At 35.6% G+C, this 17054-nt stretch overlaps 2 protein-coding genes across 2 annotated transcripts in view; one reads left to right on the top strand and one right to left on the bottom strand.

Annotated features, from left to right (window-relative positions):
• dhx29 (DEAH (Asp-Glu-Ala-His) box polypeptide 29) overlaps positions 1-8207 on the bottom strand; it is a 53775-nt gene extending 45568 nt beyond the window's left edge. The window contains exons 1-4 of the mRNA XM_028802609.2: positions 7785-8207; positions 3967-4046; positions 1629-1742; positions 19-148 (exon numbers count right to left, since the gene is read on the bottom strand). Of these exons, the coding sequence (XP_028658442.1) occupies positions 19-148; positions 1629-1742; positions 3967-4046; positions 7785-7920 (460 nt within the window). The 5' untranslated portion in view covers positions 7921-8207. The remainder of the gene's footprint in view (positions 1-18; positions 149-1628; positions 1743-3966; positions 4047-7784) is intronic.
• Positions 8208-8385: 178 nt separating this feature from the next.
• Positions 8386-17054, top strand: part of mtrex (Mtr4 exosome RNA helicase) — a 100088-nt gene continuing 91419 nt past the window's right edge. Inside the window, exons 1-3 of the mRNA XM_028802611.2 lie at positions 8386-8530; positions 10979-11119; positions 16496-16562. Of these exons, the coding sequence (XP_028658444.1) occupies positions 8433-8530; positions 10979-11119; positions 16496-16562 (306 nt within the window). The 5' untranslated portion in view covers positions 8386-8432. The remainder of the gene's footprint in view (positions 8531-10978; positions 11120-16495; positions 16563-17054) is intronic.

Genomic DNA, 17054 nt, shown 5'->3' with positions numbered 1-17054 from the left:
TATCAAAATTATTGTTACCATCTCGAAGATTCAGAGAAAGCCAGTCCAGTGCAGAATGAAGATCACCACCACATAAAACAGAATTCTTCATTGCTTCTTCAATATGCTCAGGTTGAAATGCAAACTCTTGCAAAGCAGTATATAAATCCTGTGTAAGAAGAGGCAGCAGAGGCCACCAATTATACCTATTACTGAAAGTGTTATTAGTAATTTCACAGTTCAATAACCACAGCAAAAACATTGAGAAGTTCTTTTCTCTTTACATTGCAGTCTTATCTTTATTTACTTTCAATAGATACAAACAAAAAATAGGTGGCCAGATAAACAAAACTAACAAGTATTCATTCCTAAAGAGTAGAATAAGCAAAATTGCAATTTTGGCTTAGGTGTAGTATTTATGCCAGATGCACAGGTTTTGCACAAGTTAGGAAAGTATTTAATTTTATCACATATACAGGATGCAACGTCTGAATGGAATATTAACATTTGGACTGAATATTAACTTAACATTGAGGGCAGGACTGCTTAAAGTAGGCATTAGGAAGAAAAGAAGCAAAACAGCACCATCTTCTGACAAAAACTAATATAGCATGTTGCAGAGACAGCAAAAAAACTGCCTTCTCCAAACATGAGTACTAAACAGCTGCTGACAATGAAAACTGGGCATTCAGTCTATTTTGTCAGATTCAGCAAGTTGAAAGCTACCTTTTCCAGCAATTCTTGACATGGAAGCAAGCACAAGCATAGTCCCAGAAATTAATATATTTTTGAAAAAAACTCGCCAAAAATTTCCAAGACAAGCATACTTTCTGTTTGTCAAATGTCTGTTCTCTGTTAAACACAAGAGACTTCTGCCTGTGATAAATACAGCCAAATTTCAGTTAGAGATGGCACAAACACAGACAATACAATGTCTAAAAGAGAAAAATTAGGAAACACTGAATTTACAATTTAAGAAGAGCTGTCTTTTTTAATTGATGTTTATATCTACATACCCATGCAAACTTTCATAATGAACTTGATCAAAAAAAACAAAACAACATGATCTTCTAATAGATTAGTATCTATCTCATGCAGTGCCTGCATTTTACCATGACCTTACATATGCCTACATTTAACAAATTGCCTATGCATTATAAAGCACAATTTTCTCACTAGACTGCTGATTAGGAGAGTATAATGGAATGGCATGGAAAACCTTTTGAAAGCAAACAAATAAAAGTAGAGTACAATTACAATTTAAAATTAATTATTACAAAACTCTGGCCCTTCATATATTTGTTTATTTGAGTGGCCCAGACCCTTATCAACTTGTGCATCCCTGATCTACAGAATGTAAATTACCATGCGTGGACCTCATACCTTAAGCTTCTGTTCAGTATTTGGGAACATACCAAGAACGGAATTAGCTGTACTGCAACTCCAAAATACATTGTTTTGTGCGTAATATTCAGCTCCACGGTAATCTAGTAGTTTTTTATTTTAAATGAATAGCATTAAGCAGCCTATTCTTTAAAAGCCTTTCCATTGATTAAGAAGCACTCATTGGGAAAAAAATTGTAACATTAATAATAAATAGTAATAATTATTTTTTATATTATTTAAACACTTTTTTAAAATGCTGTTACCAGTAGTTTTTTGCTTGTTATTCTTCCAGAGATTGGCCTTGCATATCCATGCTGTTTCACATATCCGTTAATTAATGCTATTATTTTTTGTTCAAGATTATTCTGAATAACAACCTATGAAAAAAGAAAATATATTAATTTTAAGCTGACACAGTTTCTTTGATCAGGTAATGCTTTCTCTACAGTTATAGAAATTGTTTCTGTATATACCATACAAGCTTTATACAGTGCTTTCTTAAATAAAGAACACAAAAATTTCAACTGTTGTTAAGTATTCTGTGTGAAAACAGTAGTCAAAAATAAGACTCCCAGAAAATGTCCACAAGGTTGTGAAATAATCAAGATTAAATAAGTAGAACAATAAGAGAAGGGGTGTAACAAGAAGCTGCGTTCACTATGACATTCAGTATTTGCCAGGAATTAGATGTGTCTCACCTCCCTATAAGGGAACAGTGTTAGGCATCTCTGATGTTTATTTAAATTGACCATAACAAGTTGGATGCTGACAGAAAGTGGGTCTTTTATGTTAACAACAGACAGCGCTGTTTCCAAAAAGTAAAAGTATACAGCTGGGTCCTATTCTGGCCACCAAGATGAAATAATTATTAAAAAAAAAAACCACACAACTACAAAGTTAAATATCAAGTTTAGACCTCTTGCTTGGTTAATTTTTCCCCCAAATCCTATTCTCCATTTCCTGCAGACATGGGAATCCTTAGGGAAAGACCCACTCTTCATATGAAGGATTAAACAACACTAAAATACACCCTTTAGAGCAATGTACTCTCTACTGCACACCTGCCTTATATGTGAAGCAACAGCAGCTGGTAGAAAACAGACAGCAAACAGTTCAATGATTTGACTTTTGATGCGAGCATAAACCTAAATAGAACAGAAAATTGGGACTGGGGTCTAATTTGTAAAAAGAAGGGAATTCAAACCCTAGGGTGCAGAACACAAAGGATTAGCTTTATACTCTCCTTAACTATTAGTCCATCTTACATGCTATTCTAATAATTTCAAATGACTAGTATAAAGCTTGTACAGAATGCAACTGAAAGTAACCTATGAAACCAGCTACACTAAAACGCCCAGATATTAAGATGAAAACAACACCATAGAACAACGGTTGGTTGAAAAAGTGATGAAGGGACTTGAATGACAAAAAGAGGCTATTTAGAAGAGGATGTTAGGACTATAACCTTGGAATGTTGGATGCATTATTAGACAGTACAGCAGAAGTGACAAAAATGAAGAGAAAACAAGCAAATAGCATGTAAGAAACAAGATAAAAAGTTATAAAAAGAGCAAGAATACTTGGTGAGATAGAAGCAATGTCAGGACTGCACTCACTGTGCTTGTGGCTGAAAAATGACTTAATGAAGTAGTTGATAAACTAAAGGAGAGTGTCTGGCAAGCCTCAATAATAGTCAATGTACAGGGATGTGGACTGAAATGGGCAAGTAAGAGCTAATGTTGATCATTATAAATAAGTCCACAGAAACGTAAGCCACAGTACAAGAAATACTAAGGATTACAGAACAGATTGTAAAGTTTAGAGATACAATAGAAATATGTACTAGCATGTCCTAGCAGGTAATAATTTGTTTAGAGTCATATAAAAGTATGTGATGATGCCCAATGTGTAGAAGCTGAGTGAAAAAAAGCTCCAAAGGGAAGTCTGAAGAGATTCTAGTAGGAAGAATGGGAGTTTTCGGATGCATCTAATGTGAATGGAAGTTTGAAGTCATGAAGAATTTACAAAAGTCATTTATGTTTGCACAAAAAAATTGACAAGGCACAGCTGACATTGAGAAAGCAGTTAAGCAAAGGAGCTACAAAAACTAAAGTATATGAAGGCAAGAAACACTGGAAGGAAACAAAGCAAATGAAGTAAAACCAACAGCAAAGGTGAAGGTGAGAAAGAAGGAAGAATTCAATTCAACTAGTAAAAACCAAAGGGGTATGGTAAAAATGAAATAAACTAATGTAGGTGTGAACTGAATTAAAATAACCAAGGGAACATTATGTTTGCTACAAATCATGGCAAAGACACTGAAGGAGGAGAGTGAAATGAGTAATAATAAAGAAACTGGGAAGACCCAGTTATAGTTTCATAAATGAATAGGTTGCAAAAGCGCTCAGGAACATAAAATAAGACCACCTGGAATAAGGATGAAAATTACACTGGCAGCCAAATAACCTTAAAATGAATGGTTAAAACACTTTGTACAGGAAATTAATGTAGAAATATTTAAACTTACAGTTCCAGTAGAAATAATGTTACAAATTATAGTACATGTCAAACTTTTCCTTTAATATCTGTATTTATGTTTACCTTGAGAACAGATTTATCATGAAGGGAAGTTGTCCCTGTTTCACTCGATGGGCCACCAGCAAAGCTGTAAGTGTTTGGCCCTACAGACAAAGAAAAGTATACAAGATGAACATTCACAACAGAGAAATCATGGATCTTGTAAATACTCAAATATTTGGCTCATAAATGGCAAATGAAACAAAGCAAACATACATTTTACTGGAGATTTCTTCAATAAACTGGAAGATAATTAAACTAATAATAAATTAAGCATTTTATTGTAAACATGGTAAAAGCCTTTTAATTATGAAACTCATGATTGTGAAATGTTCAGCTAAAAATGTGTGTCAGCCCAAAGCACTCATTTTGCTAAAACTTTCTAAGGAAACCATGAGAACTCAAAATCTATGCTTTGTTTTAGAAGGCTTAATCAATAAGCTTTTATCCTAATATATTGATCAGATGCTATTCTGTAGAGCTAGTTACAGATTATATTTATAGTGATTAATAAGAAAGTTTATGTGACAAGCAGAACTCTATCTTATCTTAAGCTTTCAAAATCTTTCATCTGCCTTTTCACTTTATCAAAGAGCGGTTTGAAATTTTGTGGATTTGTAGCTGGGTTTGAAGGCACCCTTAAATTTCACCACAGTCTTTGAGACAGGATTTTATTTTTCTTTAAAACATGCAGAAATCTAGGCAACAATTTAGCACATTAACCTTTTATGTGTACTGATGTATAACACAATACAATATGAAAGGAGGATAAAATGAGGGCTTATTATTATATATAATTATTTTCATTCAATTCAGTGAATTTTAATATAGTGCTCTTCATTGAGTTTTGATGCAGGGTGCTTTGCAAAGTTCACAGGTAGATACTAATACAAACTTTTCACATTACTAATTACATAATGAGTATACATAACACATATTTGACTAAACAGACAGGAAGCAAAGTGGCATGAAACCAATTAACATAAATAGAAACTGGCACTATCTGTCTACTAAAACATGTGGTTTTTGAGCTATGGCTTGTTGAAAATGGAGAAGAAAATAAAAACTCCAGTTAGCAGTATTCATGTAGAAAATAACCTCTGGGGGGTCCACAGTCAATAAGAGTAAGAGTGAATATCAAAGACAAAGTCAAACACAGTCAGGCAGCATCCACACTACCACATTTTCATTTAAAAACAAAGTTTTTAAATGCAAATGATCTCTGTACACAATGGAGTTTCGCATCATTTACAAAAAGATCCCTGTCAATACTGAAATGCCCAAAAAATGCATATCACGTGACCTTCACCTACACTATACATGTGCTTTCATGTCTTTCTCTGTCCAATATTATTCTGAGTTTGGCTGCATTGTTAGTAATTTTATTGTGAACTGTGCTCCACCTTACTAAACAGTTATGGTTTAAGTAATAAATGTTGATTAGAGGCTATCAACTGATTTATTTATAATCCGATTTTCACTGGGCTCTGAATTTTTCACTACAACGGTAACACTGTCATCCATGGGATTTATCACAAAACTGTAGCAATCAGTAAGTAATTTGCTTTTGAAGAGTAACTTTACAAAACAATTTAGATGCATACAGGCAATCAGCACAACAAGCACCACAAAAAACAATTCTTTAATTCTCCCGATTTTGGAAAACGTTTTTCGTTCAGGAAAGGTGACCAGTCAGGGAATGAGTCATTGCAGTGAGCAGGATGCAATCAGGCAAAGGCCACAAAATAAGCACAAAACAATCAGATCGTGATTATAGTATCATTTTTTGAAAAAAAATATGTTTATGGCCATCCACACCAAAATGCTGACACTATGTTTTTAGAAGTATACGGCTCTGGTGAACATTTTTAAAAGTGTTAATTTTCAGGATTCAAAAACTGACACAGTAGTATGGATGAAAGGCGAAAATGTAAACAAATATATGTGTTTTTTAACTAATACACATTAGTGTGGATGGGGCCTCACAGTTCTGGAGACCTAGGCCAAATAGATGCCAATCCCGCCATGGGAAAGTTAATTATTTAACTACTAAATATGATAAACTTTCTTCACATATATTTTGGACATTGTTGTGTTTGGACATGGGAACCCTGTTAATTTTTTTCTAAGTTTTTAATAATCTACTGTAAGAAACTAAAATCCATAACGTATGTTTCCCAAAATATCAAACTATTTGTAAGCAGTGCCAATTTTCTTCATACTTGCTGAAAACCTTGTTATTGTACCCATATATGAGAGTGCAAAGTATTAGGCATGTATGTTCATTAGTCTCTAAGACATTGAGGCTTTAAAAAGTGGATGTATCCTTACTTTTACTAAAAGATGAGTGCTGCTAAAACAAATGACATTGTTCACAAATCATGACTTTTAAACTGTTAATGCTAGATGCATGAAATTTTCAGGGATTGTTGTTTAGTATGTGGTCCACAGTTGCAAAATTACCAATTTATGCCTAGCTGAAATTGTACAAAAATTAATTTCATGCTTTAGTGTAATTTTGGCCTGCTATATCTCCACACTAAACAACATCATATCTTTCTATTTTTGATAGGTATTATTCATGTTATAGCTCTACTTTAGCAACTAGGTGCCTGCCTGTAAGAAGCCAAATGTTCTGATTTATAAGGCATTAAAAATGGAAAAAAATCATTTCATGCCTATATTTCAAATACATATTTCTCATATATGACAAAGTCTTCCATGAAAAGAAAATATCACCAGAAAAAGCTCACTTTAATAAATAAATGTAAAAAATATGAAGTTGGTACCTGAAACCAAACTATACTAAGGTATCCACCGTGTCATATTATACTTACTTATAAACAGAAATGTTCATTTTTATTGTAATACTGACTCAAGAATGGCAACTAAATGTTCACTTTTATCAGATTTGCAAGTCTGCAGTCTAAATGGTATCAAATATATTGATTTGCTGACGGTCTATATGCAGGTCTCTGTTCCAGTAACCAAAGAAAATATTCCACAGCAGAGGGATATTGAAAAGTGTACAAATCTTGAGGAGGTAAAGTTACCATTTATAGATTCAAAAATTTATCTATTCATAGATAAACAATCCTACAGTTTTTGAGCTGTGGCAAGCCATACCCAACAAAGGAAAGGGACCTCAAGTTGTCAAGAATATACTTGGATGTAGGGTTGTCAATCTAATAAAATACTGATACTGATTGTAACATTTTAAGGGTGTTTTAATAATCATTTTTATGGTATTGATTCTACAGCCTACATTATGATTGCACTTTGGGTTTACTCTGTCATTTGACAGTTGCAACTCATTGGATAAAAATGGGCATGCTTAGAGTTGCAGTCCGCTTATTTATAAATTACAAAAACGTTAATCAGTGTAAATCTGTAAACTTATGTTTGAAGTAGGGATGTGAGTCACGTTAATTAAAACTAAGGCAAAAACAGATCACTAATTAAGAGGATGGTTAGAATGAAAACCTGCAGCCACTGCGGCCCAGCAGGACCGGAGTTGGACACCCCTGCTAGGAAAACGCAGCTACATTTACAGTCAGTCGCATGTATTCCAACTTGTGCAAAAGCAGCGAGCTGTCCTTCTACTACTGGAAAACGAGCTACCTAAAAGAGTGATGTAAAAATGCAGGTATCCTTTCGGTCGGCGCCGGCTAGGCACTATGACGCCTTCACATCTGTATTTATAGACCTTTAATTTGTAAGTCTCTTTGGATGGCTGTCCACTACAAACGAACAGATCCAAAGTAAATACCACCGCATCCATTAGACTACACATACTCAGCATCGTTATGATAAATTACATTTAAAAATTAAAAACTTTGCACCTTTAGTTTTGCCTTCCTTTGGAGCGGACTTTCCGACCGGTTGCCGTTTCTTAGCTGGGGTCGTTGTGGGAGCTTCAGTGGCTGATGCTGCAGTTGCAGTCGGCGGAGTTTCGCTTTTCTTCTTTTTCCCCCCCATGTTAAACACAGTGGTTGTCACAGCCGCAAGGAGCGTATTACCTTTATTATTTCAATAAGGCATACACTACGCTAAACCGTCTGCTTATCGTGTTCAGTTAACTTAGATGGTCCTTGGAACACAGATCTCAAAATTATAACCGTGATAAACAAAATCGCAAAAAGTGTTTGTTTAATTTCTACATGTTTATGGAAATCCAAAAATAAAATTTCCTCTATTCCAATTTACAACTCACAAGTTCCAATCAATGACCCTGCTAGACAGGTCAAATGTCACCCTACGGGAAGTGACGCTAAGACTAGTAATATAAACAGGAGTAGCCAAAGTAAAACGAAAACAAATTAGTCTTTAAAGTACTGAGAGACGATTTTTTTTTTATAACAGTCAGACAGACATTCTAGACACAAAATAAACCGGAGTTGAAACGACAGTGCAGTCAGAACGTCATCGACTGGAAAGCCCGCCCTTTCCTGTGCCCAGGCCGCGGCATTGTGGGATTGCAGCGTGGAAACATGGCGGACGCATTTGGGGATGATTTGTTCAGTGTGTTTGAAGAAGAAAGCTCAAGTGGGAAGAAACGGAAAACAGAAGACAGCAATGCCAAAACGGGGTATGAAGTGAAGCGCATTGAGTCGCTTACTTTCGTGTCATTTATGACATCGAATTAATTGATTTCTGAAGACTGTACTTGCCACTCACGTGTATGCTCCTTTCCTATCACCATACAAGCAAGCAAACTTTATTTACAAAGCACATGCAAAAATAACATTGTGTTAACCAGAGTGCTGTACGTGTAACAGGTAGGGGGCACGGAAAAGAAAAACTGAGTTACGAACCATCTAATCATTAGCAGAGACAAATGTACACCTAATACAAAATGCCTTGTGTATAAAAATTGCAGCTAGACATAAAGTAAATAGCAGGTACCTCCAGATTCAAAAGCCAACGAAAAAGGTGTGCGTTTGACTCAACACAAGTAGTAACTTTTCGTTCCCTCACATTTTATGTTGGTTCCTCTCGTTTGTCAGATTTCTTAGGTTCTTATTAATAAGCAGGGGAAACCTGGGAGTTGGTGGCAGGATTGGCACTCCAGTCACCGTAAATAACTCGCAATGACCCAGTGTAGTGCTGAGATGTCACCCGCTGCACTAGGGTGCAATCTAGGTGGGTGCGACAACGCGCTATCAGGGAATACACTCAACATTTCTCTCTCTCTCTTATTAATAAGGATCTGGGTGAGAGATTGGGGTAGTTTACTATTGGTTAAACAAACGAGCATGATGGAGTGATTGGTCATGTCTCGTTTATCAAATTTATTATATAGTGTACTAAAACAATACTTGACATCGCTGTCTAGATTTTAAGAGCTCTAGGTTGAGATTACTACAGCCTGTGTGTTTGCCGTTTTTAGTTATGCCGACTGTCGGTAGTACGTATGTTAGCCTAACATGAGTAAGTGTGCGAGGGTGAATTTTGCTGCGATTTATTGTTATCGATCATTATGCTTTGTGCCCTTGACTGGTAGAATAGGCTGTGTTAATCTTGCGGGTCTGAATTAATAGAGGTTTGGAAAATAATCGTATCAGTATTTATCTAGCAGCTATTGACACTGTGACTATGAGCAAGTCACTTCGCAGGTAAAATGTGGGGAAAAAATATTACCAATTATATCCCTCAAATGTGGCAACTCACCATGGATAAAGGTAGTAGCCAGATATCAAGTACTAATTTTAATCATTCTCTTTTGAGTTAGTTGTACCATGTTTGTGTATGCAAGTTGTACATGTAGTGAGTGAGATGGCATGGTTGTGCTGCTGCCTTGCAGAAACGAGACCAGGGTTCACATATCTGGTCCTCCCTAGATTTGGTTGTTCTGTCCGTGTCTGCGTGGGGTTCCTCCGGGAGCTCCAATTTTAAAATAATACTATACAGTACTAGCATTATGCTAATTTCGGTATCAGAAGTAAATGGTTGAATAGTGTGCTGTTGGTAATCAGGTTGCCTCCGAGTCCAGATGAGTGGAATGTGGTGGAGCAAGGTGGTGTTGGTGGTCAAAGCATCTGGGAGGTGGTTTGATAGTTATCTATTACTTGCTTCAGTGACATTTTGGTACCAGTACTGAATAGTCAAAATGTTAAAAACATGCAATTATTGCTAAAATATTAGCAGTTACTTCCTGAAAATGAGCATTCAATGTATACAAGAAAGATGTCATTTCCATATTGTTGTGTGTTTTGAAATGAAGATCAGTCCTTCTCATTTATTGGTGTAGAACCCTGTCTTTAATTTAAGCAAACCGCAGTATGAGAGTGACATTAATAATATTGTAGCAAATAATGCCATGCAAGTTTCATGAGATTGTTTTTTTTTTTTTTTTTTTACACACACCGTTTGGCTATATGACATTGGTTACTTATCAACCCTGTTGAGTTAAAATTTGCAATGTTTAATTTTTCCACAAAAACATGAGATTAAAACTTTCTCATCCATCACTACAAAATATGTGGGGATAATAACATTGAAAACAAATACCATTTTTGGTTGGCATGTTCCCTCAATATTACCATCTCAAAAAGACTTAAGGCCATTTATTTCCATCCCTAAAAACACTTAAAAGAAATATGAAATTAGAAATTGTGATGTAATGTTATAAATCTTAACATGTTATCTAAGTCTAAACATTACATTTTTGTCACTGACTGACTGAAAACCTGAGTAATTCACTTGAGATTATTATTTATTACTAATAAAATGGTCTATGGTTTTAGTACTACATGAGATGGTATTTGCTGTAAAATTTGACTTTTCAGTATATTAAGGATAATAACATTTTAAATGGTTGGGTGCTTTGATGTTTCTGACTATGACAAACAAATCATTTAAGAAGGTTTTGACATTCTTTTTGAGGCCTGTTAACTTTTTTTACTAGCTTAGTTAAATCTGTCTTGTTTTTAACATGTTTTTGTCATCACTTTAATTTGTGCTGAAATGACAGTTATGGGTTTACTAATCTGAGATTTAGTTTTTTAAAAAAGATTTTTTGTCTCATTTGTTTAAGGAAATCACAGCATGGAAAACTGAAAACTGATGTTACTGGATTTTCTTCTAGAGAAAAGAGAGATATTGAAGATGATGGGACAAGTGAAGTTGTATTTGGCAAGAAGTCAAAACTTGAAACCATTTCTGCGGAGGATGTTATGTAAGAAAGATGTTTTAACTTAGCTTAATGTTGTTTGAGGGTTATGAGGATGGCATTTTGTCAGTAGATGTGACTAGAGCCATGTATAATGAATTTAATGCTGAAGGTAGAGCTGTCATTTAACATTTTGTAGTCATGAGGGTTGAAACTGAGGATGAATACAGCTGTGGCTGCAGCACTAATATGGAGTAAGATCGCTATCAAAATAACTTGTAATAATCTATACTAATAAAAGGCAAAGCCCTCACTGACTCACTCATCATTAATTCTCCAACTCCCTGTGTAGGTAGAAGGCTGAAATTTGGCAGGCTCATTCCTTACAGCTTACTTACAAAAGTTAAGCAAGGTTTCATTTCGAAATTCTACACGTAACGGTCAACAACGTCCGCCGTGTTAAACTTTCTTATTTATGGCCCCATCTTCACGAAATTTGGTAGGTGGCTTCCCTGCGCTAACCGAAACCGATGTAGGTACTTATTTCGTTGATATGACTCCACTGTCGGCCGCCATATTGAACTTTCCAACAGTCTTTGTTAGTTATGGGCCCATCTTCAAGAAATTTGGTACGCGGGTTCCCAATGCTAACTGAATTCTACTTATGTACATATATACGTCTATAGCCTGCAGCTTGGTCGCTGTGTGAGGCGGCGTTGGGTCCCCCGTCCCCACGCCTCCCACGTAGTTGGCTGCCTGCCTATGCTGTATAACGCCGTCTGTCATTCCGGTCTCTTCATTCCCTTCCTTGCTTCGCCATGGTATTCACATCTCCCTGCTGATAACTACAGCCTTTTTATTTAATCCACGGCTTCTCCACTGTTTTATTGTTCGTTTATTACGATTATAGTTATTGTGTAGGTATTTTAGACTTAGTTTACATTGTTCAGGTAACCCATTTCCTTTATCGTTCCAACCATACCCCCATTAACATGTCTATCGAGGTGATCACCATCAATCAAAGAACTGTCACTTACCGAGTGGTTTCTATGTCCGGAGATGGTGACTGCCTTTTCCATTCTCTGTGTTACATATTGCACGGCCATATCAGGCTCACTCTTGATATCCGGAGGAACATTGTGTCTTATCTATTGAATGACTGGGACAGGTTCAAGGTGTGGACTGATGACGGTACAGGAGATAATTATACTACACAGGATCACTATAAGAGTGAAATGCTTAAGCCCTTCACCTATGGTTCTGCATATGAGTTGATGGCTGCCGCTGAATTGTTCAGTTGTCGCTTTCAAGTGTACCGAAATGGCCAAATATTTTACACCTTTGGACAACCGCCAATACCTCTTAAACATCTTGGATTCACATGTGATGATTTGAGTAGTGGACACTTTGATGTTTATGAATGTTTAAACTCTCAAAAGCTGGATGCGAAGTTATCGATGAAACCCATTTCAATTCAGACGTCTCCAATTTCCAGTAAGGCTCTGCTTCGCAATGACAATAAGTCTTGGGGACAGACCCTACAAAAGGTTGGCATTGATTTGAGGCAAGATTGCTTTTCACATGGCCAACTATACGTTGCATGCTCAAGAGTAAGCTCAGCGCACAGCTTGGTCATATTACAACCAGAGGGCCGAACTGACAACGTGGTATTCAAAGAAATCCTTAACAAATAATTATTGGTATATTTTCCCTCAGTTTAAAAAGGTTTACTTTTCTTCTTAATAAAAATTTTAAAGCAGTACTTCGCCGCTGCGAAGCGTGAGTATTTTGCTAGTTTAAGATAAAATTTACATTTCACACATGTCAATTTCCCTTGCACTTCTGAAAGTTACATTTGCTTCTGAAAATTATGAGTACAGTTCTCAAGTGTGAATAAACTGTCAAAAATACGTCCTTGGATGCATGAGGCATTCTCTGTCAAAGAAGAAAATGTTTTTTTGTTACTACGCATGTGCCACAAAGATGGAATGATGGATTTATATTTGACAGTGATCTTATTCCATATATTCGTGCTAAAGCTTTGGTTATCAGTTCAATTGCCACCTCGTTGTTTCGTTTTTCTGATCTAACTGGAGATCTGGGGAACCAGAATTTTCCCTAGCAACATTTAGTGAACAGCCATGGGCAATCAGCCCAGGCTGTGGCGCTAATCCATCACGGGGGTGCGCCATTGGACCATCTGTGAGTCTTTGAGAGGTCTGGTGTAAAGCCCACAGAGATATGGGGAGAACATGACCATTTCATGTGAGCCCTGAAGTTATTCGCTTCCAGCCAGTTTCTTATTTACACAGCTTCTGCAAAACAGTTAATGATTCAATGTTAAGAGCCAGTCAGAAATATTCTGCAGAATAAAAAGATATTAACATGCGTTGCTAAAATGGGCCCTTTATTTGAAAAGAAAGAAATCAGTTTTCTGCATTTTATACCTGATTGGATACAAAAGAGTTGCATCAAATTGGACCAACTTAATTTTCAAAGTTTTGTGAGAAGACATGTGCCTTTGCTACTTTGTTTGGTAGTTCAGTTTTGCCCAGCTCAGTGGCGTAAGCGTTAGGTGATGTTGGGCAGCCCTCATTTTCACAGCTCTGTGACAAGACAGATGTCTTTGTTATATATGAGTTAGGTACATGGGTCAAATTGACAGGCAAAGTTGACACATTCCCATATCTAATGAATAAAATTAGATGTTTATCGGGCATTGCAGAGGGTTAGATGGCATTAGGCTACAGTTTTGAGAAATTGCAGATGCCTTTATTAAGTTGCAGTTGAGTTTTGCACAGACCAATGTGAATACGTGGCTCAAATTGACTTGCAAATTTGTCATATTCCCATTTTTAGTGACTGGAATTATAATTTTGATGTTAAACAGGTGCTATAGAGAGTTGTGCAGCATTTTTCCACCCTTATTTCCATAGCTTTTTGACAAGATTCAATTTTTATGTTACAGTTGAGATTTGCCTGGCCCAAAGTGATTTCATAGGTCAAATTGGCTGACAAACCTGCCATATCCAATGAATAGGTATCACTGTGATGCTCAGTTGCCATTGTGAAGGTTTAAATGGCACTAGACAACCCTAATTTTAATAACTTTGTGACAAGATAGATTCCCTTTTAAAATTTCAGTTGTTTTTCTTGTCCTAACATGGTTATATGGGTCATACTGACTGGCAAAGTTGGCACATTGTACAGTCGTGGCCAGAAATTTTGAGGATGACACAAGTATTGGTTTTCACAAAGTTTGCTGTTTGTGTTTTTAGATCTTTTTGTCAGATGTTTCTATGGTATACTGAAGTGTAATTACAAGCATTGCATAAGTTTCAAGGGCTTTTATTGACAGTTACATTAAGATTATGCAAAAAGTCAATATTTGCAGTGTTCGCCCTTCTTTTTCAAGACCTCTGCAATTCTCCCTGGCAGGCTGTTAATCAACTTCTGGCCTGAATACTGACTGATGGTAGACCATTCTTGCATAATTAATGCTTGGAGTTTGTCAAAATTTGTGGGTTTTTGTTTGTCCACTCGCCTCTTGAGGATCAGCCACAGGTTCTCAATGGGATTAAGGTTTGGGGAGTTTTCTGGTCATGGACCCAAAATTCTGATGTTTTGTTCTCCGAGCCACTTAGTTATCACTTTTGCCTTATGGCATGGTTCTCCAACATGTTGGAAAAGGCATTGTTCGTCACCAAACTGTTCTTGGATGATTAGGAGAAGTTGCTTTCAGAGGATGTTTTGGTTCCATTTTTTATTCATGGAGAGGACTTGAACACTTCCATATTTAAACTTATCTTCCATTTATTGTCGTGTTTTACAGTTGTTTGGTTTATTTTATTTATTTATTTTTGTCCTAAATATTCCTCCATTATAAGGGTGTAACATTCTCCACACTTAATCATTACTCTAACTCGGTGCCTCCATAGCAAAATCGTGACCTTTTTTATATATATATATATATATATATATATATATATATATATATATATTTAAAACAGTGCTGTCACAAGGGGGGCTGCTTCAGATGTTTTATATTTTGCAAAGCTCCTGATCTTTACGTCTGTTTTGTAGTTTTTGTATTTATTCGTATCCTTCAAGGGTGGCTGGGGTCATAATTCCATGCCTCCCAACCCAACCCCAAATCTATAACCAAGAGTGCCAGAATCCTAAGGTTGGGAACATTCCACATCATCTTGCTCTCCTATACATGTATAACAAACATATGGACACTCAGCTAAGACTTAATGTTAAGTTTAAAACTCGCTGCCATTAATTTCATGCTATTGTTAATTACATGTTGTCATTTGTTTAATTTCATTTTATTGGTTTTATTTTGTTTTTTTTGCATTTTGCCCTTTGGAGCCACTGTAAGGGGGCTGAATATGAAGTATGATCACTGTCAAAAATAAGTCCACCATTCTACCTTTGTGGCACATGCGTAGTAACAAAAATCGACTGTTTCTTCCTCGATAGCAAATGTCTTGTGCGTTCAATGACGTATTTTTGACAGTTTGTTTACTCTTGAGAATTGTACTCATAATTTTCAGAAGCAAGCATGACTTTCAGAAGCACAAGCATATTTTTTAGGAGCAAATGTAATTTTCAAAGCACAAGCGTAATTGATGTGTGAAATGTAATTTGATTTAAATTATTAGTAGTTATTTTTAATAGTGATCTTACTCCGTACACTAACACCATCGTAGACTTCTCATTGTGTAATGACCTCCACCATGGATTCCTGGCTTTCTTTACTGAAGGAGGAGTGAATTAATTGAGTCGATTAATAATTTGCACAATTTTGTAATGCTTCACAAAATCAGTCAGAATTGTTTTCTTTTTTTGTATTAAAATGCATTTGTGGAGACTCAAAATGATAAAATGTATTACTTTGAAAGAGAGCCATTTTTCCAACCACTCCCTGAGTCCTGTTTTTTTTGTTGTTCTTTTTTTTTTTTGTTTTTCTCCCAGAATAATCTGTTGTCATTCCACCCATAATTGCTTTCAGCTTAATTCATGAGAAAAAAATAGCAAACTTATAGTAAATTTCAGTATAGGTTGATACAACACACATTTTTGCATATCTTGCTCATTACTGTTTATTCCCAGTGGAAGCTCACACGATAAGGTACAAAGTGATTAAAATATGTTGTAAAATTTTTAATTGTGAGTATATAGTTTTGGAAACCATATTTGTCTGAATTTTTCAAGCAGTTATTCACGATTACCATCCATCAACAAAATGACAGTAGTCTGTCTTGTACGTATCTATGGAAGTCCTTCCTGGTAATGTGTGTACAGAATACAATACATATGTATGATAATCTACATAGAATATATAGAAATTGTTTTATTTTGAATTTAGTTTCTCAAATAAATATGGCTTGCTTGTGTAATATTTAAAACTATTTTTTATTTTATTTTGTTACTTAGTCTGACAGACCTTATGCCAAGAGTGAAAGTGCAACAAGTTGAGACTGTGGAAGGCTGCACACATGAGGTAGGAAAAATGTTATTGTGGAATATAAACTTAGATTTTCTAAGCTCTATTTCGATAATAAGAATTATTCATTGTGTGTTTGAAAAATGTAAAATACTTTGAACCTTTTTCAGTTTATCACTGCATCAGGTGTAAATTAGAATTTATTTCCATCCACCACATACTTGGCAGTGCACAGGGTGACATTAAATAAATAAATGATTATTTATTTTACTTTTATGTTCATACTTCTATTTTGAAACTGAACTTTCTGTCAAATTAAAATTTGGAAATGAGCAGAGAATTTACAGAATCCCAGCATTTATTGTCTATTAACGATTATCACAAGAATTCATTTGGAGCTGATTTTGTATCAGGCATACTTTGACTACAATCATTTAGATTGTGTTTTGATGCAAATGAATAGGGTGAACAGTCAGTGCTGTCTCAGGCTGTAGGCACTAAAGGTTAAGAACTAAATAGAAAAGTTATGTTTAACTTTATGAAAGAACT

The sequence above is a fragment of the Erpetoichthys calabaricus genome, chromosome 5, assembly GCF_900747795.2.
Source record: "Erpetoichthys calabaricus chromosome 5, fErpCal1.3, whole genome shotgun sequence".
NCBI classification, from domain to species: Eukaryota; Metazoa; Chordata; class Cladistia; order Polypteriformes; family Polypteridae; genus Erpetoichthys; species Erpetoichthys calabaricus.
This window is presented reverse-complemented; position numbering and strand designations above follow the sequence as displayed.